The sequence below is a fragment of the Geotrypetes seraphini genome, chromosome 16, assembly GCF_902459505.1.
Source record: "Geotrypetes seraphini chromosome 16, aGeoSer1.1, whole genome shotgun sequence".
Classification (NCBI taxonomy): domain Eukaryota; kingdom Metazoa; phylum Chordata; class Amphibia; order Gymnophiona; family Dermophiidae; genus Geotrypetes; species Geotrypetes seraphini.
This window is the reverse complement of record NC_047099.1, coordinates 28,458,958-28,485,352: the sequence shown is the minus strand read 5'-3', so window position 1 is coordinate 28,485,352 and position 26,395 is coordinate 28,458,958. Positions and strand designations below refer to the sequence as shown.

The 26,395-nt window shown below is 43.3% G+C and overlaps 1 protein-coding gene across 5 annotated transcripts; it reads left to right on the top strand.

Annotated features, from left to right (window-relative positions):
- Positions 1-586: 586 nt before the first annotated feature.
- LOC117350720 (ceramide-1-phosphate transfer protein-like) lies at positions 587-26,061 on the top strand. 5 transcript variants are annotated; one of them, XM_033925244.1, is made up of 4 exons: positions 587-622; positions 17,821-17,912; positions 21,740-21,912; positions 25,215-26,061. In XM_033925244.1, exons 2-4 carry the CDS (start codon positions 17,868-17,870, stop codon positions 25,735-25,737), a joined length of 741 nt encoding a protein of 246 aa, XP_033781135.1. In that variant the 5' UTR covers positions 587-622; positions 17,821-17,867; the 3' UTR covers positions 25,738-26,061. The 5 variants fall into 5 exon arrangements, with proteins under 5 accessions (XP_033781135.1, XP_033781137.1, XP_033781134.1 ...); XM_033925246.1 differs by having other exon boundaries at positions 602-622; positions 17,818-17,912; XM_033925243.1 differs by lacking the exon at positions 587-622 and adding an exon at positions 643-742 and having other exon boundaries at positions 17,818-17,912.
- The last annotated feature ends 334 nt before the right edge of the window (positions 26,062-26,395 follow it).

The window sequence follows — 26,395 nt, the reverse complement described above, 5'->3', positions numbered from 1 at the left end:
CCTTTTGATTTTGGGGAAATCATTTAACCCTTCATTTTTTGGGATATAAGCTTAGATTGTAAGTCTATTGGTGACAGAAATATACTGTACATATTGTATTTGAATGTAACTCACCTTTACCTACAACTAAAAAAGGTATGAGCTAAGTACCAAACCTCATCAGTTTTCTCTCCCATAGTCTAGTCCAATTGTTTCCCCTTTTTCTAATCTTTACAGCTCGCTTCCCTATGCTCGTCAGTCCTTCTCTCTTCTATCCTATGAATTGCTATGTGGAGAGTGATGAGGAAAAAGCAAACGTGCTAAACAAATACTTCTGTTCTGTGTTCACGTAAGAAAATCCTGGAGAAGAACCATGATTGGCTGGCAAAATTACACATGAGAATAGCGTGGATACTGCGCTATTCACAAAAGAAAGTGTTTATGAACAACTTGAAAAATTGAAGGTGGACAAAACCACGGGACCAGATGGCATCCATCCCAGGATATTGAAGGAGCTCAGAGAGGTTCTGGCAGCTACACTTAAAGATTTGTTCAATAAATCTCTGGAGATGGGAGTGGTTCCATGGGATGATGTGGTTCCTCTTCAGAAAAGTGATCGCAGAGATGAAGTGAGAAACTACAGGTCAGTAAGCCTCACTTTGATTATAGGAAAAAATAATGGAAGCATTGCTGAAGGAAAGGATAGTGAAATCCCTAGAATCAAATGGGTTACAAGATCCGAGACAACATGGCTTTACTAAAGGTAAATCATGCCAAACAAACCTGATTGAACTCTTTGACTGGGTAAACAGAAAATTAGATTGAGGAAGTACTTAAATTTCAGCAAAGCCTTTGACACAGTTTTTCATAGAAGGCTCTTGAACAAACTTGATCGGCTGAGGTTAGGACCCAAAGTGGTGAACTGGATTAGAAATTGATTAATGGACAGATGCCAGAGGGTGATGGTTAATGGAATTCGCTCAGAGGAAGGAAAGGTGAGTGCCACAAGGATCAGTGTTGGGGCCAATATATTTGTGAGCTATATTGCTGAGTAAGGTTTGCCTTTTTGCGGGTGATACCAAGACTAGTAACAAAGTGGACACCCTGGAGGGAGTGGAAAACATGAAAAAGGATCTAAGAAGATCTAGAAGAATGGTCTAATGTTTGGCAATTAAAACTCAATGCAAAGAAGTGCAGAGTGATGCACTTGAGGAGTAGAAATCTGAGGGAAATGTATGTGCTGAGAGGTGAGAGGCTGATATGCATGGATGGGGAAAGGGACCTTTGGGTGATAGTGTATGAGGATCTAAAGGCACCAAATAGTGTGACAATGTGTTGGCTATAGCCAGAAGAATGCTGGGCTGTATAGAAAGAGACATTGCCAGTAGAAGAAAGGAGGTATTGATGCCCCTGTACAGGTTGTTGGTAAGGCCCCACCTGGAGGACTATGTTCAGTTTTGAAGGTTGTATCTGGCTAAGGATGTAAAAAGACTTGAAGCATTCCAGAGAAAAGTGATGAAAATGGTATGGGGCATGCACCAAAAGACATACAAGAAGAGTTTGGAAGACCTGAATATGTGTACACTAGAGAAGAGGAAGGACAAGGGAAATATGATACAGATGTTTAAATACATAAATATAGAAACAAATCTTTTCCAGAGAAAGGAAAATGGTAAAACTAGAGGGCATGATTTGAGATTGTGGGGTGGCAGACTTAGGAGCAATTCTTTTTCACAGAGAGGGTGGTAGATGCCTGGAACGCCCTCCTGATGGAGGTGGTGGAGATGAAAATGGTGACAGAATTCAAAAAAGCATAGGATGAACATAAAAGGATCTCTAATTAGAAAATGAATGCTATAAAACGAGCTAAAGCCGGTACGGGGCAATCCTGCGTAGTCTGGGTTCCATATATGGTGATTTGGTTTAGGATGAACTGGGGAGGGCTTTGATAGAAGCTCCAGTGACAGGATGGTTAGAATAGGTTGGAGTGGGTTTCAATGGCAACTCCAGCAGTGGAAACCTAAAGACAGTACCAGGTGTACTTCTGGGGTCTACTGCCCAGAAATATTAAAGAAAAGACAATTTCACCATGAATATACTGTATAATGAGTGTGACTATTTGGCAGATTGGATGGACCATTCAGGTCTTTGTCTGCTGTCATTTACTATGTTATGCTACTGTGATACTTTGACTACAGACATATTCCTACGTATCGGGAATTAAGGTGATCACTACTAACATGCTAAGCTGGGCTTTTCCACTTGCAACCGAGATTTTCACAGAAGAGATAGCATTACTAATCGACAAAGTTGTGTCACCAGGAGATAATACTGGTGGTGACACATGAAATGATAGATTCTATTTGGCAAGCTAGAGAAAGCGACGAGATCTACCAGTTTGTGAAACATCAGATCTAAAGAGGTTAGCCCAATACTTATGAGATACTGCCTCCACGGATAAACATTGTCAAAACTTTAGGGATGAACTAACTATTGAACAGAGCCTGATTGATATCAAATAGGGATTGTAGGTTCCAGCTAGATCCAGGCAAAAGATATTTGAAAGAGTTCAGTCATATTGGTATCAAAAGATTCATTCAATGAGCTCGTATTTATCTGGCCATCCATGAATCATGAAATTGAGAACTTTTTCCAGAGATGCTATATACATTCTCAGATCCACTCATACACTGCCTGAGAACCTGTATGCCCTCATTTGGCACCTACTAAGCCAAGGCGAAAGGTAGGAACTGACATATTCAATTTAAAGAATATGAGTACTTCCTAGTGGATAGCAAGAAATGCAAAGATATTCATTTTATGTGTCATAGTTATTTGGGAAGAGGTGTTTAGTGACAACTCTCTATTCAACTCCAAAGAATTCATGGAATTTGTGCAACTCTACAAGTTCCATCATACATCTTTACCAAATACCCTCAGTCGAATGGGAAGGCAAAAAAACACAAACCATTAGCAAAACAAATTTTAGTGTCTATCAGATTGAAGGAATACCTCATTTGAGACATTAGCAAAATCTCCAGCACTAACCATTAGGACAATGGGCCCAGATTCTTATGCCTAATATAAACACTCTGCTTGAGACTATATCATCACAGATGATTCACCATCATTCACATGTAGCTAAACAGGCCTCCTATTTACAATAGGAGGGCCAGAGAAAGGTCTTTCCAAAAGAAGGCCAGACTATCTGGGTCAAAATTAATGAGAACTATCACTGGAGAAAGGCAGAGGATACGGAACAACTCCCACATAGCTCATTCTTGGTCAGGATGGAGGATGGGTCAGATCGGAGACAAAAGGCCAGGCATATTCAACTGTATTGTGAGTCCTCAAGTTCAGTGAAAGATTTGGATTGCCCTACTGAGACAGAGGTACCCTTGGTTACTACCAAAGAAGTGCCACATAACTCTGACATGCCACAAAACATGCCACAGTCCTCAAAACCTGGAATGGCTTCAGATCATTCAGGACACGTTTTGGCTATGTCATAAGAAGATTGCCCTTTATATAGAAAGTATTAGTTAAAGAGAGAGAGAGAGAGAGAGAGATGTGACCGGTCATACTAGCTGTTGTATAACTCTCTATGATCTCTCAAAGAGTTGCTATATTGAATAATAAAGTCAATTATCGAGAGTTTCAATATGTTACACTCTCCATTGGCTCAGGTCAGGGGTGGGACTAACCATTTGAAAGATAGGGCAGAGCCTGAAGTCCCCGGCAGTATAGTGGCCCACTCTTCTCTAGTATCTATCTAGTAACTAATACAGGCCCCTAACCACCTATCAAAATTGATTAAACTAGAATCTAGTTTAATCACTTTTGATAGGTGGTTAGGGGCCTTTGATCCGTATTGCCTGGGGCCCAGATCATTGTCAGTCCAACCGTGCTTCAGGGATAAACTGTGAACCCTCCAGGGACATATACCTATTGTACCTGAATATACACCACTTCAGAATATAAGAAATTAAATTAATAAATAAACAAGCTACAAGAAAAAGTCTCTAGGGCCTTTCATGCATTAAGCATCCCTCAATAAACCACCATTATAATTCATAACTTCATTTAACTAATTCTATATGGGAGCAAAGTCTAGATTCTATACAGGACTGGCCAGAATCTCCACCTTTCCCTCTTCTCATCCTAGCCCTCCATCTCTAAGGCATTTCCCCCTTCACACCTGCTTATTTCCTCTCTTTGCACTCCTTTGATCTAGAGCAGGGGTGTCAAACTCAAATACACAGTCACGGGCCAACCTTGATATTTATTGAAAAAATGTCTACAATTGAGGAAGCCAAAAGTAGAGAACTACAAGGCTGAAAGAGTGCAAACACTAAAAGTGGCCAAGGAAGCATCGTGGGCATAGAATAAACTAAAACCCAACAAACAATATATAATAACAAATTCTTGCGTGCGGAAAGGTTTAAAAATGCATAAATAAAAAGTCTCTGCTGCAGAGCGTGAAAAAAGGGTAGCCGTCCTGCACTAACAAACGTCGCAGTGTGACAATAGACTATAGAAAACATAAAAACTATCAGCTGATATTTTTTGGGAACTTAAGATAACTTAAAATCACTAGGTGCACGTTAAAAATAAAAAGGAAGAAAGAAATAAAGCCATGGTGGCTCTTACCTAGTAGAGACAAGCTGTAGCGCTCTGAGCTGAGTTAACCGAAAGTAAAACCGGCTCGAAAAACGCCGGCAATTTAAAAAGGGGGGGGGAGGGGTCACATGACAAGTGCCGTAGTCACATCCGTAATCATAAGCAAAAAGTGGCGCGAAAAAAAATCCCAAAACGCCCAAAGATCTGAATAAAAAGGTTGGACGTTAAAGAAATCGATGGTCACATGATGAATTAAAACCCAATTTAAAATGATAAATAAATTTTTAAAAAGTGAAAGGTCTAAAAACAACTGACACACATCCGTGAAGATAGTATGGCCAACCTACATTGACTTACCCGGCAGACCGGCTCTAGTAGACATTTGGCATTTTCTCGCTGGCCAAATATAATGACGCTACGGGTCAGATTTGGCCTGCGGGCCTGAGTTTGACACCCCTGATCTAGACCTTCTTGCACCTCCTTGTGCTTTTTTTTTTTTTTTTTATTCCCTTTGCTCCCACGCCTTCCTGACACTCAGTATGGTGAAGTCAATTTTCCGTAAAGGATTTTGTGTCATTTCGCAAAGTGTCTGGCAGTAGAAGAAAAAAGCATTACTATTCCCAAGGTGATACCACAATTTAAATATTTGTTGGACCACGAAATCTATGGGAAAATATCCTAGCTTCATTATTGAGAAATGTGGAGGGTTTGTTGCAGAACTGGAGGTAAGTAAGGGAATCAGAGCAGTCAGTGCTGCCTGTAGGAAAAATAAAAGTAACCCAACACCCCTTGCCATATGATACCCTAGAGCAGTGGTTCTTAAACCTGTCCTGGCCCTCTCCCCCTCCCCCCCCAGCCAGTTAGGTTTTCAAAATATCCCTAATGAATATGCATATTTATAGTCACTTAGAAGCCATAGATTTAACCACATTCATTCATATATTCAATAATTTATTACTATTTTTCGCCATGCATGCGTAAATAATCATTACTAACCCCCTCTTTTACTACCACGTAGCGTGGGCGGTAACTGCTCCGACGCTCGTAGGAATTCTATAAGCGTCGGGGCAGTTACCGCCACTGCCGGTGCTACAAGCCGAGCTAGGCGTTAGTAAAAGAGGGGGGGTTAGTGTTAGAAAATGATCATTTTACCCTAGTAAAATGCTACAATGCAAACCCTCGCCCCCCCTCCCATCAACCCAAATCTTCAGTCAATGTTTCAATCGGTGTCTCGTTGTTTGACAATCTCCATGCGATATATCCGCCGAACATTCACTGTGTGCTGTGTCAATCTTCACCGATCAATTCACTGAATCCCACTCAGAAGAAGCTAGTTAGTCATGAGGGGAGAGTGGGGGCGCAACGGCTAAAGCTACAGCCTCGGCACCCTGAGGTTGTGGGTTCAAACCCCCGCTGCTCCTCGTGACCCTGGGCAAGTCACTTAATCCCCCCATTGCCCCAGGTGCTTTAGATAGATGGTGAGCCCGCCGGGACAGACGGGGAAAATACTTGAGTACCTGAATAATTTAATGTAAACCGTTCTGAGCTTCCCTAGGAGAACGGTATAGAAAATTGAATAAATAGTGTGAACAATTTCAGCCTCTGATAACTAGAGCTGGCATTGTGATGTCATAATGCCTCATTCCACCAATGCCTGAGAGCCAACCTCATCAGTGATGTCACAATGGCTTCATTTTCCTTTACTTGGCTCACTTTTACTACATTTTGGTTTCTAGAGTGGCGCAGTGGTTAAAGCTACAGCCTCAGCACCCTGAGGTTGTGGGTTCAAACCCCCGCTGCTCCTTGTGACCCTGGGCAAGTCACTTAATCCCCCCGTTGCCCCAGGTACATTAGACAGATTGTGAGCCCACTGGGACAGACAGGGAAAACTGCTTGAGTACCTGAATAAATGCATGTAAACCATTCTGAGCTCCCCTGGAAGGACAGTATAGAAAATTGAATAAATAAAATGTTCTTCATTGAATCAACTCTCAACAAACTCTTGTGCCTGTCACCTCTGTCGTATGTAAATCTGCCTCATGCATATTCATTACATATAATATAACTAGACAGGTATTTTATTTGAATATATTGTATTTTTTTTTAAATTAAATAACACAAATCTTAACACTATATTAGACATGAAACATAAACGAATCCATATTGCGCATCCAGTTACTAAAATCTGTATTATCCCACAATACAGTGGAAGAAAACCTGGCGCTTGGACTCAGTCCATTCCCGAGCCTTTTCTGATGAAAATAAAGCTGTTCCACATCGTAGTCTGTGTGTATTATTTCATTTCTCCCGTATTCTCCAATGTTCCAACAAGCGTATATTGATTCTTAGACAAAGCTGTGCCTTCTCACTCCAATTCAGACTGTGGCCAGCCAGCCCGACCTGGCACCACGTTTCGCTATGACAGCGTCTTCAGGAGCTGAAACTGTGGCGGGTTTTCCACTTCTTTACTGCTTCATTTCATTATAGATTAGCAACTGCACGGGTACACAAGCCCACCCTCCCCTCAGACAAGATAGGTGTCGGGTCAAAAGCGCGCCGGGACAAAGGCGTGCCCAGACAATTGAGCGCAGCGTGGGGGTGCGCGCCGCACAAAATTACTGTTTTTAGGGCTCCGACGGGAGGGCGTGGGGGGGAACCCCCCCACTTTACGTAATAGAGATCGCACCGCGTTGTGGGGGTGTTGAGGGGGGTTTGGGGGGTTGTAACCCCCCACATTTTACTGAAAACTTCACTTTTTCCCTGTTTTTAGGGAAAAAGTTAAGTTTACAGTAAAATGTGGACGGTTACAACCCCCCAAACCCTCCATAACGCCGGCGCGATCTCTATTAAGTAAACTGGGGGGGCTCCCCAACAAAAACCCCTGTCGTATCCCCTAAAAACTGTAATTTTCTGCGGCGCACGCCTCCGTCTTGCGCTCAGCTGTCGGCGCGCGCCTTTGCCTTTCGCGGGGTTGTCTATGAACCGACAAGATACAAACAGCTGAAATGAAATAATACACACAAACTATGATGTGCAACAGCTTTATTTTCATCAGAAAAGGCTCGGGAATGGACTGAGTACAAGCTCCAGGTTTTCTTCCACTGTATTATGGGATAATACAGATTTTAGTAACTGGAAGTGCAATATGGATTCGTTTATGTTTCATGTATAATATAGTGTTAAAATTTGTGTTATATAATAAAAAAAATACAGTCTATTTAAATAAAAAACCTGTCTAGTTATATTATATGTATTAAATTCTTTTTGAGATAGATAATTTGGTTAATTGTACCCTGCTTTGTAGTGTTGGTATGCATATTCATTAGAGATATTTTGAAACGCCAACTGGCCAGGGGTCTCCCAGGACAGGTTTAAGAGCCACTGCCCTAGAGACGGTGGCTTAGCGAGTAAGTTTACCAACCAGGACATGACGTCAGAAGGGAGTTGAGGCTGGCGCGAGCAGCAGGTGAAAAATGCTACTCACGCCAGTGAACATTTCAAAAAGTACATGGGGAGGGCAGAGATGAGAAGAGGCACCAGCACCCCCCACGAAGATGGCGCCCGGAGCAGTCTTCCCCCTGCCACTGCCCAGAAGGTTTGCTTACTCTTCCCTTAGTCCTGCCTCCTTCATCTCATCTTTTAAATCTGCCTCTTTCCTCCCCAGCCTTGAGCTGTCTTCACTTTTCTCAGCCCAGGTGTTGTGTTCTTTCTTTTTCCCCCAGCCCATCCTCTCCTCCTAGGGGAAGATTTGGAACGTGAGGCACTCAGATACTCACACCATATCCTGGAAACAGTGTGCAGCTGTCAAGATCCACCAGGGGCTCAGAATGGACCCTCCGCAGAAATGTTGGTTCCGTAGCTGTAGGCTGACCGTCCAAGGCCACTCTCCAGGGAGCGCGTCTCTGCCACTGATAATCTGAGACTGGCGCAACCTTAGACTGCTGCTCAAGGAAGGATATCCGTCATAATTGGCACGAGATCCACAGTCTGAAAGGGAGGAGTTTTGCAGTTCATTGTTCCTCCCGTGATTCGGACTGTATCACTTTTCTCTCACATAACTCCATTCATCTCTATCTCACCCAGAATGAGTATGTTTTTATTCTCTCTATGTAGAGTTAAGATTTTGAGCTGGCTTCGGGTCATTGGCATATCCTGAACCGATCCGGCTTTTATCCCCACTGCATCTGTTGTCAGGTCCATCCCTTTTCTTCTCATATCTCTCATGCCGATCCTGTTTTGGCCCTCTGCCTCTTTTTGTCCCCTCTCTCTTTCCTTCCATCCCCTCTACAGACAAAGTAATATATTCAAGCCTTGCCACTACAGTAAGATTGCATTGTGATGACATCGCCAGGCATGCATTTATTTGCTTGCTCTGATAGTGTCAACAGACAGGGCCGCCAAGAGACAATCCAGGCCCCAGTACAAAGAAGGTGTGTAGGACCTTATACCAAATTCTACACACACACATATATGTGTGTATATTATTATTTATTTCTAACAATTGTGATGTTTCTTGGGCTTTATTGGGCCCCCTTGAGCTTCATAGGCCCTGGAACGATGTACCAGCTGCACACCCCCCCCCCCCCACCCCCACCCCTCTCCTCCAGCCTGTCAACAGATATGTGCCAGCGCTTCATTACAACTCACTTAATTATATCAGGGGCGATACCAGCAGGTTATTGTACAGAGCCTGAAAGAATCAAGGAGCATATAAGAGCCTGAAAGTTTTATAATATCTTTTACGCACCGCTCTGGTAGGTCCTTGTGATCCAGGGCAGGAGGCACAGCCATGCTTTCATTATATATCTCACAGTACACATCCCTAGGAACGTTGAAAAGGTCCATTAACCCCAGACAAGGTCCATGAGTGGCCCAAGAGCACAGACCCGGAGACTGGCTGGTGAGGGAAGGCATCTGCTGTAACAATCACAAAGGCTTATGATGTCATTATGACGATGTATGTGCTAACATTCTGATGGTGTAGCTCAGCCAGCCTGGATAATAAAATCTCAAAGCAATACATGCTAGAACCTATAGACCTGAATATTTTTAGAGAAATTAAATCTGTGTGGTAACATATAAATAAAGACCACCATAACAGTCTAACAGCAAAAACAAACCGTATGAAGAACCTTCCAATAATTGCAAACTAAATTTGATCTCCCCTCTACGGAATTCTATAGATGGTTTCAACTACAGCACTGCTTAAAGAATTTAAAATGGCCTCTATATCCTAATGTCCCTTTAATATCAAAATTTTTGGAACTCTGTCATGTAGGAATTACTCAAGGTCATATGACTTCACTTTATTATAATTTTTTTATATCTATAACTACTAGTATGTGTAGTAAATGCATTTGGACATTTGAATCTACTTTGTGAGGATCTGATGACCAATGGATAATTTTTTTAAGTACACACAACATCCTACACTATCCACCAGTTTAATGCACCTATCTCTGTATCTTTGTTACATAAGTTGTGGTGGTGTTTAATCCCAAATAGAACATAAGGGAGTATTATACAAAAATGGTGTGATGAATTGGGGATTCAATTATCACTTCAAGATTTCAGTCAAGCTATTCATCGTTTACCTAAAATTATTACAAGATATGTTTGGAGAGAATATACGTATAGAGTTTTGCATAGGGCTTATTTAATAATCTATAATAATAAAACGCTAAGCGCGCATGCGCACTCACGCTTCGTGTTCCGTTTTCCGTGCGCTGTAGTCTCCCGCAGACAGGAGTGCGAATGCGCGCTTAGGGTTCTGTTCCGTGCTGTTTTCGGTCTGCCCTGCTCCTTGACTTGCCTTAGTGTATTTTTAAGTTGAAAGACGTGGCAGGGGCTCCTCTCACGATCCCCATCTGCGTCGAAAGTCCGATGCAGTCGGGGATCTTGAGAGGAGCCGCCGCTGCATCTTTCAACTTAAAAATACACTAAGGCAAGGCGAGCAGGGAACAGGGAGTACTTCTGCCCTTACAAAGGTCCCAACAAGCGAAAAGTGAATCGCGGACCCAAACAGCTCTGGCAGCTGAACTGAATCGCGGCCCCACACAGTACTTCTGCCCTTACAAAGGTCCTTTTTGTGACGCCTCCTGGTTGACAACGAAAAGGCGGAGCAAGGCAGTGGTGTACCTAGCATATGTGACACCTGGGGCCTTTCATTTTTTGACACCCCCCATCTGTATGAAAAACATGATTTTTAGTAACAAGCCACATGTCACACATGAGTACCTAGGAAAAGGCAGCATCTTACATACTGCAGTGAGCAGTACAACATCAACACACCCATTGTAAAACTAAACAAGCCAGACTAGTACAGATCAATCCTACACCGTCAATCCTAACAGAAAACCATGTCTTTCATACACACAGAACATAGACACACCCTCACCTAGTATAGAATAAGTAATCACAAACTAAAAATAGAAATATGTAGATAAAGTTTAAACGGAACCACAAGGAAGCCAAACCAGTGAAAAACCACAGAAACAATGACACATAACCCCCTAATACTCTGCAAAATATAAATATAGTAGATGTACATTTGAAGAAACCTGCAAACAATCACCACTTTACAAATTAAAAAAAAATAAAACAAAAATTGAAAATAAGAATATACCATTTTATTGGACTAATATCCATTTTTCAATTAACTTTCAGAGGCTATAGCCTCCTTCATTAGGTCAATATAGTATACTGCTGCTACATTATATACTATCCTGACCTGAGAAAGGGGGTTTTGGTCTCTAAAAGTTAGTAAAATATGTATTAAAATTAGTCTCATAAAAAGATTACCTTATTTTCTGTTTATAAAAGTTTTATCAATACAACTACAATACTATTTTATTCTAAAGCAACAAAAAATATTTTTCTACCTTTTCTTGTTTCTGCTTTAATCATCTTGTCTTCACTCTTCTTTTTAGCCAGCATCTGTCCTCTCTCTGTCTTCCATGTAGCATCAGCCCCTTACATCCACTGCCCACCCTCTCCCCATTCCATATGGCATCTTCCCTCTTTCTATGCTCCTTCCATAAACTGTCTATCCTGTGCCCCTTCTCTCCTTTGTACATGATTCATTTCAGCTCTGCCACCTCTTCATTTTTCTCTCTCTGTCGCTACCTCCTCCCCTATGCTCTGGCATCTCTCTCTTTCCTTCCCACCCCACGGTCTGGCATCTCTGTCTCCTTCCCTGATTCCCTGGCATCTCTCTCCTTTCCTTTTCTTCCATCTCCCCCTCCCCCTCCATGCTTTGACATCTCCTCCTTCCTTTCCCCCTTCCTTTCCCTTGGTCTGGTGAAAAATAAATAAACACAATACAATATAAGATACGTGAAAAATCTATACAGAAAAGAAATGCATAAATAGAGATTTTTAAAAAATCAGAGAAAGACCCAATAAATTGGCAAAATCAGAAGTGGCATTAAATGGTCTAAAATAGATAAAGACAGGGAAAATTAGATAAGGACAAAGGGAGGCAAAAAAGATGTAATTTATGTAGAAAAGCAAAATCAGAGATAATATATATTTTTCATTTGTATATATGTTACCCTACCCCCACTAAAGTATCCAGGGTGGCTTATAATATTACATCATAAAAAAACATGCATTGGAAACAGCAAATACAATAGAATACACATAAAAATGCAATAAAACATCAAATATCATAAGATAAATAACTGATCAAAAATAGAGACAGAGAGATAAGGAAAAAGAAGACAGAATGAGGCAGAGGAAGAAAGAGATAAGGGCCAAAAAGAGATATAGATTACCGGTAGTAAAATTTTGTGAAAGTAGATAGAGCTAAAACTGCATGTTTAAACCCAAGGAAGGGTTACAAGGAAAAAGGAGACACTTATGGCTGCCCACCACCAGGCAAGATGGCCACGAGGTCAACAGTGTTAAGTGTACTGCAGGCAAAGCGGCACAGGCCGGTGTGGAGAGCAGGCGCAGAATGTACTCAAGGGTGAAAAAGGCAAGGCACGATGTCTCCACATGTTCAAGGTAGAGGCGGTGGTCACCATGCCGTTCCTGCATCTCGATCCCAGTGCAGCTCACACCCCAATATGAGGGACTCGTTGGGCGAGTGACATCACATCCTGCCCCTTGCTCTGTGTGTGTGAGGTGTAAAGCCCAGCTGTCGCATGCGCACTGTCCCTCGGTGGCTGGTGGCGAGATCAGGAGGGTTTTTCCTGCCGATCTTCACTTCTGGAGTCGCCGAGCCCCGCCAAAGCCCACCGATTGGCCTGGACTACTGCCCACGCCCACCTCTCCTCCTGATTGGCCGCAGCCCTGCTGTCTCCGCTTTCTGCCGTGGATTGGCCGCAGCCCTGCTGTCTCCGCTTCCTGCCGTGGATTAGCCGCAGCCCTGCTGTCTCCGCTGCCCCGAAGCTTTCCTTCTGCTGCGACCCTGCCGGCTGTGCACCCCATTGAAGCGTGCGCCTGGGGCAGATCTCCCCCCCCCCCCGCCCCCCCCTTGGTACGCCACTGGAGCAAGGAGACCACAATCACTGTAAGTGAAAACCAAGCACAAGTTCGGGGCATTAGCGAGCAGGGTTGCCATGGAAACCCAGCTGGCACAACAGAAATGATGCAGTCGCAAGGGTCAGTGAAAGGGGAGCAGGATCGACATGCACAGCCACTTGCAGCAGGGGCTTAGAGGGCAAGAGAGATGCAGTTGTACAGACTGAGGAAGGGAATGTTCAGAGAAATAATAACTGAGACTGAAGAAGGAAATTTAAAAAAAAAAAAAAGGAAGAGACACCTACAGGGAAACACAGGATCAGGAGCATACAGAGAAAACAGGAGAGGTCAGAAACATATAGAGAAAGGAAAGCAGAGACCCCTGCAAGAAGAGAAAAAGAGCAAAGAGACTGGGGATGAGAAAGAGAGCTGCTTGCAGGGAGAAAAAGCGAGGCAGTAATGTTACAGCTGGAGAGGGCAGAGTGAGGAAGAAAGCAGAGACAGCGCTGCACAGGGAAATGGAGGGGGACAGAGACAGACATATATTCTAGCACCCGTTAATGTAACGGGCTTAACGACTAGTAATAATAATAATAATAACAGTTTATATACCGCAGGACCGTGAAGTTCTATTCGGTTTACAAAGATTAAAAGATGGTATAAATTGATTGAACTTAACAGGAAGCTAGTGATTAACAGCTCAAGGGATCAGTTATTGAAGAGAAAGAGTTGTACGGGTCAGCTGCCTAGATACTTCAGGAACAGATATGTTTTTAGGCGTTTCCTGAATTCCCCATAAGTAGTAGGCATAAGCAATTGTTCTAGATCTTTACCCCATAATGCTGCCTGATGTGAGAAAAGGTGTTGATGGTGTCTTTTGAGTTTACATCCTCTAACTGGGGGGAAACAAAGTTCAAATGTGAGCTTCTCTTATGTCTGTTGGCTGAGAAGGAGAAAAGGTCAGTTATATATTTAGGGGCTAGACCGTATAGTACTTTAAAGCAGAAACCGGTGAACTTAAACTTTACGCGTGCCTCCATCGGTAGCCAATGCAGCTGTCGGTAGTAAGGTGTCACATGATCAAACTTCTTCAGCCCAAAAATCGGTTTGACTGCTGCATTTTGCACTAATTGTAATCTTCGCATATTCTTTTGGGAAATTGCTAAATAGGCGATGTTACAGTAATCAAGTTGACTCAGTACGAGGGATTGTACCAGGATTCTATATGCTGACAAATCAAAATATGCTCAAATGGATCGAAGTTTCCAGAGAGTGAAAAAAACCTTTCTGATTAAGGAGTCTACCTGGTCCTTCATGGTTAAGCACTGGTCAATACCTTCATAGTTGACTGAATAGGATAACTAAGTGTATTGATGCATAGTGGTGTTTTGGTGTCAAGCGGGTGTGGCGAAGCTACAAAAATTTTTTTTTTTTCTGAATTAAGTTTCAGTTTGAATTCAGTCATCCATTGCTCCATCAAATTTAGTGCTTCTGATACCTTGGGAGTAACTTCCGAGAGAGAGTTAGTAAATGGAATGATGATCGTAAAGTCATCTGCGTAACTAAATAATTTTATCCCCAGCTGGGTCAATTGCACACCTAGTGAGAACAAGTAGACATTGAAAAGCAATGGGGATAGTGGTGACCCTCGCGGTACGCCAGATGGATTGCTCCAGGTATCAGAGAGATCGTAATTGAAACGTACTTGATAGGTACGGGACATAAGGAAGCCTCGAGACCAGTCCAACACCTCTTCCCTAATACCAATTGCATCTAGGCATTGTAGCATTTTCCCATGGTCAACTAGGTCAAAGGCAGAGCTCATATCAAATTGCATGATCAGGGCATTAAGGTCCTTACTGAACAAGTGATGCAGATTATCTAAGACAGCTGCAATTACTGTCTCAGTACTGAACAAAGGTCTAAAACCAGATTGAGTTTCATGCAAGAGAGAGAACTGATCAAGATATTCCATCAGTTGGCTATGTACCAATTCTTCCGTGATTTTTACAATAAATGGAATGGTTGCTACTGGTCTATAGTTGGTTGCCAGTGCTGAAGATTCTTTACTATTTTTTGGAATTGGGGTTATTATTATGTGACCATTATTAGTGAGGAATTTTCCATTTTTTAGGTTATAGGCTAAGTAATTCAGCAAAGATAGTTTAAATTCTAATGGAGCCGCTTTCATAATTTCCGGGGGACATGAGTCCAGAACGCAGTATGATTTAGAGTATTTATTATATAGTTTGATATAATTATTCCATTCTAAATCTTGAAAGGAACTCCAGATCATGTCTGCTGGTATTTCATTTCCTTGTATGTTAGCTATTTGATGACCATTATTTCTCACAGGTGCAAGCATTTCATGCAGGTTTAGTTAATTCTCCTATTTGTATTAAATATGAGAAAGATTCTAATACTTTATCTCATGCATTTTGGAAATGTCATCTTGTTAAATCTTTCTGGTCTGCCATCTTGTTGTTTGTAAGTTCATTATGGAATTGTCAATTGGTGGAATCTCCAAAGGGGGTGTTATTTGGTAAAGCTGCAGCTTGTGGAATTTTTGGACAGGATAGAAGTATCCTACTTCAAAAGGCACGTATGATCGGTCATAAATGCATATCACAATATTGGTTACAGAAAGATCCTCCTAGTTATTGGCATTGGAGGAATCAATTTCATCGTTTAATTTTATTTGAGGTTTGAGAGGTTCGTATATTTCCTAGAAGAACTCGTTTACTTTAAAAAATTTGGGACCCTTACATACAAAAATTATCCTCGAAAGCAAGAAGTATGATTCTTAATACTTTACATTGAAGCTATGCAAATGTTCTTTGCATTTTTATACTTGGTATTTCATGTCAACTTTCATTCTAGGGTAGGGGGAAATAGGAGGGATGATATTAATATATGTAAAATTACTTGAAATGTATTTATGTTTAATTCATTTATTATAATGTTGTAATAAAAATAAAATAATGGGGGGGAATAAGGGGGGGGGGAAGAGGTTAAAGGGGGTTGGTAATTGAGGGAATGTTACATTACATTACATTAGGGACTTCTATTCCGCCTATACCTTGCAGTTCAAGGCAGATTACAAAAGAGCTAACTGGACATTTCCAGTGAAGTTACAACAGTTTTGGGTTTGTTTGTTTTTTTGGTTACAAGGGAGGAGAGGTACCTGGATTAATTCCGGAAGAACTTGCAAATTGGATATTAAATTGACTGTACGTTACTGTGTGATATAACAAATAGATTACAGTTAGAGTACAAATAAGATTACGTTACATTTCAGGGATCTGAATACTTGGTTGGTGTTTTGGGGAGGAAGAGATTATTTAAGTGGAGGTTTTTGGGGAGAATTTATCTAGGAGGAGGGGGAACGGTTGGGTTAAGATATCTGGATAAATTTTTTGAAAAGTAGGGTTTTGATTTCTTTTCGAAAAGTTTTGAAGTCGCCCGTTGCCGTCAACAGGTTGGAGATGGAGTGGTTAAGTTTTGCTGCTTGTGTCGCCAGAAGGTTATCAAACATCTTTTTGCGCTGAGTGCCCTTGAGTGGAGGGAAGGCAAAAGGGTTCGGAATGTATTGAGAGATGTAATAGGTAATTTGAAAAATTTATTTTGAAGGAATAATAGATATATATTAGAAGTTAATATGGTAAATTTAAATGTATTGACTATTTTAATATATTATATCATTATATATTTATGGTATTTCTTCAATAAAATGTTATAAATGAATTAAAAAGAATGAAGGGAGAAGGGTAGGGGGTAGGGGGAAGGGGGGAAGGGGAAGGGATCAAGGAGAGATATAGAAAGGAATGGATTAGGTATATGGAAATATATTTTGGAGGAATGATAAAAATATGTATGGAAATATTATTATTGTGAATTTAATTGTAATGAATATCTCATTGTATCATATTATTGTATATTTATTTGATTCCTTCAATATAATGTTATAAATTAAACTCAATAAAAATTATTTGAGTTAATTTGACAGTAGGGACTGTGAAGAAGGAGCAAGCGCCTGCATCACACATCCTGTTATGAGACTGCAGGGACTATGTTAAAGGGCCAGTGTCCCTAGCACACATCCTGCCGTGAGACTGCACAGACTCTCCACTGTTATCACACAGGCCAAATATACTTTTGATCTGGGAGGCCCTTTGCTTTATCTACTACCTGTGGCTGAGTCAGCAGAGATTGTTGTGTAAGAGAGACACCGAGCTAAGAAAACACTGCCTGTAGCTTCTGATAAACAGGGATATTATTGCCGCTAGCCTCCATGGCTCGGACACTTCTCAGGGTCACCTGGCAAAGGTAACAGAAATTGGAGATGACCATGGCAAGTGTGGGACTTAGCTGTCTGCGGTATTACAAGATCTTTCTCTCATTGGCTGCTCTCTTGGTGCTAATCTATGTCTTATGCGCCCGGCTTCGTAAGTATACACTTTTTCTGTGAAAAAGTTCTCTTCTGCATTATGTCAGTAGCTTCAAAGGAAAGATTCCCTGTGTCAGATCTGAGGAAGTGGGTATGCACCCCCTGTATCTCAGTTACAGAGGCTGCAGATAAACAGTTTTCAGGGACACTCGTATGTGAATCCTATAAACAGCTGTCAGAGATCCTTGTATCTCCATTCCCTACTTCAGTATTGCCCAGAGATAGAGTTAATGTTAAGAGGTAGTAAATGATTTATTTCCTGTACTATATTGTATCGTTCCCTTCTCTTTTCCCTTCTCACACAGCAGAGGTGCATCTCGCAGCCTGTGTGGAAAATGGAAGGCCATGTAATGAGATGTGGAGCATGAAAGAGAGGAACCTTGAGGACGGCAAGGATAAGGTGAGCAGGGAGACTTCATGAATGTGTCCAGTATATCCAGCATGGCTAAGGACACATGTACTGGAAAGAACTGGAAAGGAATTGGTTGAGGATTGATGTGAGGGGCCTGAAGGTACAGAGAACACAGGGCAAGCTGTCATAAGGAGGAGCTAGTAATTGGTTACCAATATGGGTGTAGAGGATATGAGATAAGAATAACGGAGCAGAGTAAGAACATAAGACTAGCCTTACTGGGTCCACCTAACCCAGTATCCCATCTTCACAGAGGCCAATCCAGGTCACAAGCACCTGGCAAAAACCCAAATAGTAGCAGCATTCCAGAGCTGAGATTGTGATGTCATAATGACTCATTCCACCAATGCCTAAGAGTCAGCTTCATCAGCGATGTCACAATGGCTTGATTGACCTGTGCTTGGCTCACATAGCCACATAAGAATAGCCTTACTGGGTCAGACCAATGGTCCATCTAGCCCAGTATCCCATCTTCACGGAGGCCGCTCCAAGTCACAAGCACCTGGCAAAAACCCAAATAGTAGCAGCATTCCATGCCACCGATCCAGGGCAAGAAGTGGCAAGATCATCTTATTTGTGAGTATAGAATATAATGAATGGACTTAGGAGTCAACAGGATGCTGAGAACGTAGAGGAAGTGGGGTTAGGAATAATATAATTAGGCAGAGTAATGGTTTTATACTAGGATTCTGGAGGAAATGGGATGAAACAATACATAGAGTAGTGGTATTAATGGAGGCATAAAAGTTACAAAATGAGAAGTAACAGGGAGGAGTAGGGTGACATTACTTTGAGCCCTGCAGGAGGGCAGGATGAGGGTGATTACACTGAATGGAGAGGGCAAAGGGTGAAAATTGATAGCGATTTACAATGAGCAAGTAATGATTACAAAGGTCAGGATGTCCTTGATCACCAACAGATGTCATATGACAGGAGGATAGTTGCTATCTAATGATATTAACAGACTATCTAATGAATCACTAATACAACGAAAGCACTATCTCCCTCATTCTATAATGTGAGTGCTTAAATGTAAGCACCATTTGCAATCTTAGATTCACCTATAAAAGCTACTTAGGCACTAAGGAGTATTCTATCATCTTAGCATGCAATGTACATAGCATGGAAATGCAAGAAGGGTATTCACATGGTCAGGGCATAGGCAAGAGAGATGTCCTTCCACCAAACAATGTTTATTCTTTAAAATGTGTACCATCTCTACAAGGATCCAGGTTTTGGCAAAAGGATATGCCTTCTTTAGGGGACACAAAAGGCCTGATTCTGTACAGGATGCCCGGTCTCAGCAGCCACCTAAGCGGCTGTTGAGAACTGCACACAGGCGTCCGATATAGAATCATGTCTGTCCTAACGGACAGACGCCTAACCCCACCTAACCACCCCAGTTCTCTATCCAGCACCCATGTCACAGATGCCGTTTAGAGAATCGCGTTGCCGCTGAGCTGATCGCAACAAGGGAATTGCCCTGCCGCGATCAACTGAGTGGCAGCAGCAAGGAACCCCTGAACCCCACTACAAGTCGGCTGGCAGGAGGGATGGCCACTCCCTCCTGCTGCAGACCCCTATACAATCCATGGCAGGAGGGTTTTCTTATTTGATTGCACTCCCTCCTGCTTATTTTGATTGCACCTCCCCGAACCCCTACCGCCCAAAGCCCACCTGCTTCCCCCTCCTCCCCCACGTACCTAGAACAGGAAGGCCGGCCAAAGGGATGCCTACTACCTCCATCCAGCAGGCCCACCTCTTCAGAATAGCAGACCTACCCCTTCCCGGTGCATCCTGGGATGCACCAAGGAGGGGCCTCTGGCTCCGATTGGTCAGATACCTAAAGCCACTCCCATGGGAGGGCTTTCCTCCTGCCAAGGAATTTGTCCAGTGCTCCATCCTATAAATTTTAGAAGCCATTGTACAGAGGTTTATGTCCCCGTATGCCGAAACCACCCAATCATAGTATATTTTATCTTTCTAGCTCTCTTTTAAGTTTATATTTTATTATATATCCTAATCTAACTACTTGTAAACCGAGTTGAGCTCCTTCGGGTGATGACCCGGTATGTAAACCGAAGATTAGATTAGGTGAAATGATGTGAAAGCTGTTATTGTGTAAATATACATAAACTCAAAAACTAAAGAAATGAAAAATCCCACTTATCTCTTATAAATTTTGAGGGGTCCCGACGCGGACCACTTTTCAAAATTTTCTTCGGGGCGGCCCTAGAGGGTATTTGAATTGTTGATAACTTCTGATGTTAACAAAACTTGGGCTCACTTGAAGTTGTGAAAAATTCACCCCGTGATTTAATGGTAATGGACTGATGTCATACTCAGTTTTGTCTTAAATGCTGACTTATGCTAGAATGCTACAACAGAGTTTGAGCACCCAGATGCTGTTACAGAACCTGCTCTTGGCGCCCAGCATTTTGTTATCTAACTTTTGGCGCACTTTAAAGAATTGCCCCCTTTGTTCTGCAGTTTCTTCCTGCAATTACCGTATATACTCAAATATAATTTGATCTGAGTATAGGACTAGGTACTCTTTTTCCCCAAAAAAAGGAGGAAAAAAGATTGACTCAAATATAAAATGGGGGGGGGGGGGGGGCCAGGAGCAAGAACTGGCAGCAGCCGTTCAGGGAGCAGCTCAGGGCCGGGGAGGAACACAAAAAGCTTGGTCCTGCCCAGTACACCGCTGGGCGGTGAGAACTCGGGCAGCCATTCAGGGAGGGAGAGGCTGCCTGGAAAGCTCGCTCCTGCCTGATCCACCGCTTGACCACCAGGGATTCAAAAAGTGGGTGGAGGCAGAAAAATTGTTAGAGTCAGCAAGGGCAAGAGATAGGCGGGATCCCTTCTGTCCCAGCCTACCAGGTCATGTGGCAGGACGGCGGATGCCTGTAACAAGTCCGGGAGGGGGGCGGGTGGGCGATGACCCGAATATAAGACAAGACCCCCATTTTGGAGCCGTTGTTTTGAACCCAAAATCTTGACTTATATTCGAGTATATGCGGTAGATTGGAGATGCACCGGTATACCTTATTTGATGCAACTTTGGGCAAAAGCGAACAAGAAAGGGACCTGGGGGTAATGATAGACAGGACCCTGAAGCCGTCAGCTCAATGTGCAGCAGCGGCAAAAAAAGCAAACAGGATGTTGGGCATGATAAAGAAGGGTATCATGAGTAGATCTGAGGATGTAATAATGCCGTTATACAGAGCGATGGTGAGACCACACTTGGAATATTGTGTCCAACATTGGTCTCCCTATCTAAAGAAGGATATAATACTACTGGAGAAGGTGCAGAGGCGAGCGACGAAGCTAGTAAAAGGTATGGAGAATTTGAGCTACAAAGATCGCCTCAGAAAACTGGGACTTTTCACCCTCGAGAAGAGGAGACTGCAAGGGGATCTGATCGAGACTTTTAAAATACTGAAAGGATTCGACAAAATAGAACAGGAAACACCTTTATTCACATTGTCGAAGGTGACTCGGACAAGAGGTCATGGACTGAAGCTATGGGGAGACAGGGCCAGGACAAATGTCAGAAAGTTCTGCTTCACACAGCGAGTGGTGAATGCCTAGAACGCTCTCCCGGAAGAGGTTGTAGAGGAAACCACCATTCCAGGATTTAAGGGCAAGTTGGATGCATATCTTCTTGAAAGACACATTGAGTAACTAAGGTATTCGCCAGGGTAGACCTGGCTGGGCCTCCGCGTGTGCGGATCGCCGGACTAGATGGACCCATGGTGCAGGCATTTCTTATGTTCTTATGATGCTCAAGCTATTCCTCGCTGTTTTTTTTGCAGGAGATGATAACTGTGAAAGCTGTGACTCTGGAACAGCATGTAGAGTACACCAGGCAATGCGAGGGAAAGGATTTTCAGATCACGCGACTCCTGGGAGCTTTCAGATCCTGTATATCGGAAAATGGACACATCCTGCTGAAGGAATACCTCTCAGGGTGGGAGGAACTCATCAAGTAGGTTGTCTCAACATATCCCACAAAGCAGAACTAATAAATTTAGAGAAAGGTGCCCTAACTGACCACATGACCACTGGAGGGATGAAAGCATCCAAGTTTCCAAGTTTCTTTCTTTCTTTCTTTTTTTTTTTTTAAATTGTCTTTATTAGCAATTGCAAAGGGAACAACAACCAGGGTCAAAACAAGCATAAAACATAACAAGTAGAGAAAACAATACTGGAAAACCAGAACAGCAGATGGTCACAATACAGAAACCCAATGGCCGGTTTACAATAGGTTAATACGGTAAAAGAATAAAAGTATAATCATGTTTTAGGGCTCCTTTTGCTAAGGCGCGCTAGTGGTTTTAGCTACACGCTAACGCCTCCATAGAGCTGGCGTTAGTTTTTTCTGCATAGCGCGGGGGTTAGCGCACGCTAATCATCTGCGCGCGCTAAAAACACGAGCGCACCTTAGTAAAAGGAGCCCTTAGTTTCAAGCTTTATTAAAAAAATTTGATGCGCTTATAAAATTTCTAAGTGATTTCCATAATTGAAAAAATGGGGTAAAAGAATATGCAGGAACTGACATCAAACATTACTTACTTGAGGCTCAGGGAAGGAGGGGCAGAACTACAAATTAATATAGTAAAGAGGAACAAAAAAAAAAAAAGGGCTAAAACAATAGGACATAGGGTTAAAAACTGCCGACAGGAGCCTGAGGTGCACGATTCAGTATTGTGACTTGTGTGGCAAAAAGATTAGGAGACAAATGGGTCAGTTCTCAAATTCGTCTCTGAAAAGACAACTCTTCGGAGAGCCCTTGAATCTTTCTACAGTTGCTGGTTCTCTAATGTGGGATGGTAAAAAAAAAAAAAAAATTCCATGTTTGGGGGTCAGTGACCCTGAAGATGTCTGCCTAATACATAAAGTGGGGGTGACATAAGAGACTTGACTAACATAACCCGGGAGGGAGGTAAAGTTACAATGAAATTGGCAGGAGAAAAGGGAATAGGGAAGGAGGAATAGAGTAGGTGAGGGAATCTCTTTTTTTTAAGGTGTGGGAAGTTTATTCTGCATTGAATGCATGACCCCCCCACACCTCCCAGGGGTTGCTGACCTCTCTCACCCCCCAAAGATGTGAATGAAACAGTGCATACCTGCCTGTATGAAAGCTGCACATGTTATGGCCAGTCCTATAAGAGCAGCAAGCAGGTTTCTGAAGTAGCCTGGTGGCCAAAGAAGGGGACCCAGGCTCCTATCCCAGTCTAACTACTACACTTATGGTGGAGAGTTTGAGCCTACCAAAACCCACCCCAAACCTACTGTGCCATCATTTTGGTCAGTATCTCGCAAACTTTCCGGCCGGTGGCCCACTAAATCCAGGGCCCCGGTCGGAAGGCACCCGGTAGTGAGCGAACGTTGACGTCCGCGCATGCGCGGAGGCTCATCTGGCCGCAGTGCAACTCGCGCAGGTGGAGGGATCCGGGAGGTGCGAGGAGAGGAGGAGAGACGCCGGCCAAAAGGAGAGTCATCTGCACCGGCTGACTTCCGACAGGACGTGCCGCTCGCCACAAGAGGCATGTCCTGTAGGTAGTTGGCTGGCGTGGACAACTCTCCTCCTCGCCAGAGTGTTGCAGCACACCTGAAATCTCAGAAGGCATACAGTTTGCGATACACTGAAATAGGTGATACCTGCAGGTATAAGGGCTATAGGGGTTGACAGTTGGATTCAGTTTGGGGTGAGTTTTGGAGGGCTTATGGAAGGGGTTATGGTGGGATGTGTATCTAGGATTCTTTATGTGATGTTCACTGCAGTGACCCTTTGGGTGGTCCACTACTTTGCAGAGAAGCCCAATCTCTCCTGACCACACCCGTGAAGCCCCCCTCGCAAGCATCGCAGGAGAGATGTCCAGTCCTTTCTGCCTGGTACCCACGAACCCCCCTCCCTCCCGCAAGCATCGTGGCAGGAGGGATGCCCAGACCTTCCTGCCAACAACACCCCCCCCCCCTGCAAGTTTGTTGGCAGGAGGGATGCCCAGTTCCTCTTGCCGACACCCCGCACACCCCAAAGGTTGCCCACCCTGCAACCCTATTCAGAGGTGAGAGTATGAAAGAAGCGCTTGCTGCCTGCCAGAGAGATCTGGCCCCAGCTCACAGCCCTAATCTGTAAAGAACGAGTGACTTGTGAGGGTTCCCTACCTAGCCGGATAAGAAAAGGGATCATCCATTCCTTACGTAAAACGATTTGCAGCACTTCCATCAGTTCTCCTCTCCTCCAGCCTATCCAATCCCATCTGTTGTTCAGCTGAAGTCTGTACACTCTCTGGACTCTCTCCAAGCAAAACAAAATTAGAACCCTGCTGGGCTCTCTTTCCCAGTCGCTGGACTGAGGTCTGGACCTCCCTGTCCATCCTCACTCCCAAAAGGTGCGGTTCCTCCTCACCTGTCTCCAGTCTTTGCTGATGGAGCTTTTACTCGCTTGCCCTCTAGCTAATTCCTTCTCTCGCCTCTGTTGCTTCAGTAGAGATGACCTCTGCTTTACCCTTTTTTTTATTTTTTTTTCAATAGTCTTCGTCGGGGATGATGCCCCACAAGATACTCCCTTCTCTTCATGATTTGGCAGTGAGTATGGGTAACCAGACTATTCTCCTCCCCCTAGTGATATCTTCTGTCACTCACTATAACTGTAATAATCCTTTTTTTTTTATTTTTATTATAGCATACCCCCCATTTGATTTGTCACTTTCCTCTAAAAGCGAAGCACCAGGACAATTCTGGGTTCACTGCTTCCCCAGGAACAAAAACACTTTCCCCTCCTGGCAGGCTCTGGCCTAACCAGACTCAGTAATGCCCTGGGGAATCTCTGCACTCTCATTCCCCAGGGGGATTACACTAATAATCTGGGCTAACTTTAATTTTTCAGTTGCATTTTAATGTTAGCCCGCATTAATAATTTCCCTTTTAAATTGCCATGGGGTAGACATTGAACAGGCATTGATTGCTTCTTAAGTTACTGCCAGTGTTATCCTCAGATGCTCAGTGCTTTGCCATGTCTGAGCACCAGTACTGAATATCCAAGGTTTATGTGGCCAGCTGTCTCTTAAGTGGATAGTACGATATTCAGCACCTAATTGCCAAAGCAACACCGCATAAAAACAGTTAAGGGACTCTGAATATGAATGCACAAGTCATTTAAGCAGCCAGGAGTCTCTCCTAGCCACTTAAACTGCTTTGAATATCAACTGTCATATTATTATTTTATTGTAATGTCTTTATCTCTCTTTCTTGTCTTCCCCTTCTGTCCCATCCCCCCAACAGATTCATGGATTCGCTTGGCATGGTTTTTGGCTTCATCTCACAGGAGACCACAACCAAGATTAACATCATGCGTGGCCACTTGACAGGCAACAGTGATGAGTACCATACACTGCAGTCCATGGTCAGGTATGAACTTGACCGTGGCCTGGTGAACTTTAAGGAGCTGCCACAAGACCAGGTGCCCTCTGGATGCCGCACTCTCCTGCGCCTCCATCGAGCCTTGAAATGGTTACAGCTCTTCCTCTATAAACTAAGCACCAGCACAAGCCAGGACAATACTGGGGAGCTGTGCGCACTGGCATACGAGAAGGCCTTGGCCCATCACCACAGCTGGTTCGTGAGGCAAGCAGCGGCACTGGCTTTCCTGGCCATGCCACCACGGAGAGAACTCCTTCAGGTGATATGTGTACGTGAAGAGGAGGAAGCACAGCTTGTACTGAGCACCGCAGCCAAGGCTATCGTCAGAGTGTATAACCTTACACAGGACGTGTATGAGGCCTATGGAATGTTGGAGCTGCCCTGAGAGGTGTGTTGAGGACGGTGGGGCTGGAAGGGCAGGAATTTCATATTACAGCGGCTGGAGAATCGTCATGGAACAATCCACACAACCCAGTTGCTAGAATTAGCAGAGGCAGCAGACAAGGAGAAAACAAATAAAGAAAAATCTTTTACAAATTTCAAAATACAGTAGACTCTCTGTCATCTGAAACTCAATTACTACTACTAGTAGTAATTGTTTCTATAGCGCTACCAGACGCACGCAGTGCTGCACAGAGTCACAAAGAATAAGAAAACAGTCCCTGCTCGAAAGGAGCTTACAATCTAAACAGGCAAGGCAGACAAACAGGATGTTATGGATATAATTAAGGGGAACGGTTAATCAGCAGGCTGGGTTGGAGGGCAGAGGAGTAGGGTTAAGGATTGAAAGCTATATAAAAAAGATGGGTTTTCAGTCTGTTTTCAAACAAGGGAAGAGGCTTGATGGACAAACTCGGGTAATTTATTTCAGGCATAGGGGGTAGCTAGATGAAAGGAACAAATTCTGGAATTGGCAGAACTAAGTCTGCAACCAGAAAAAAAAAATCTAAGAAATGCTGTAAATAAAAATGAAATCAATTCCTGGTGGAAATTTAAGTATAAACATGGCATGCCACACCTGAGCATGCCCACGCTTTGCCTAC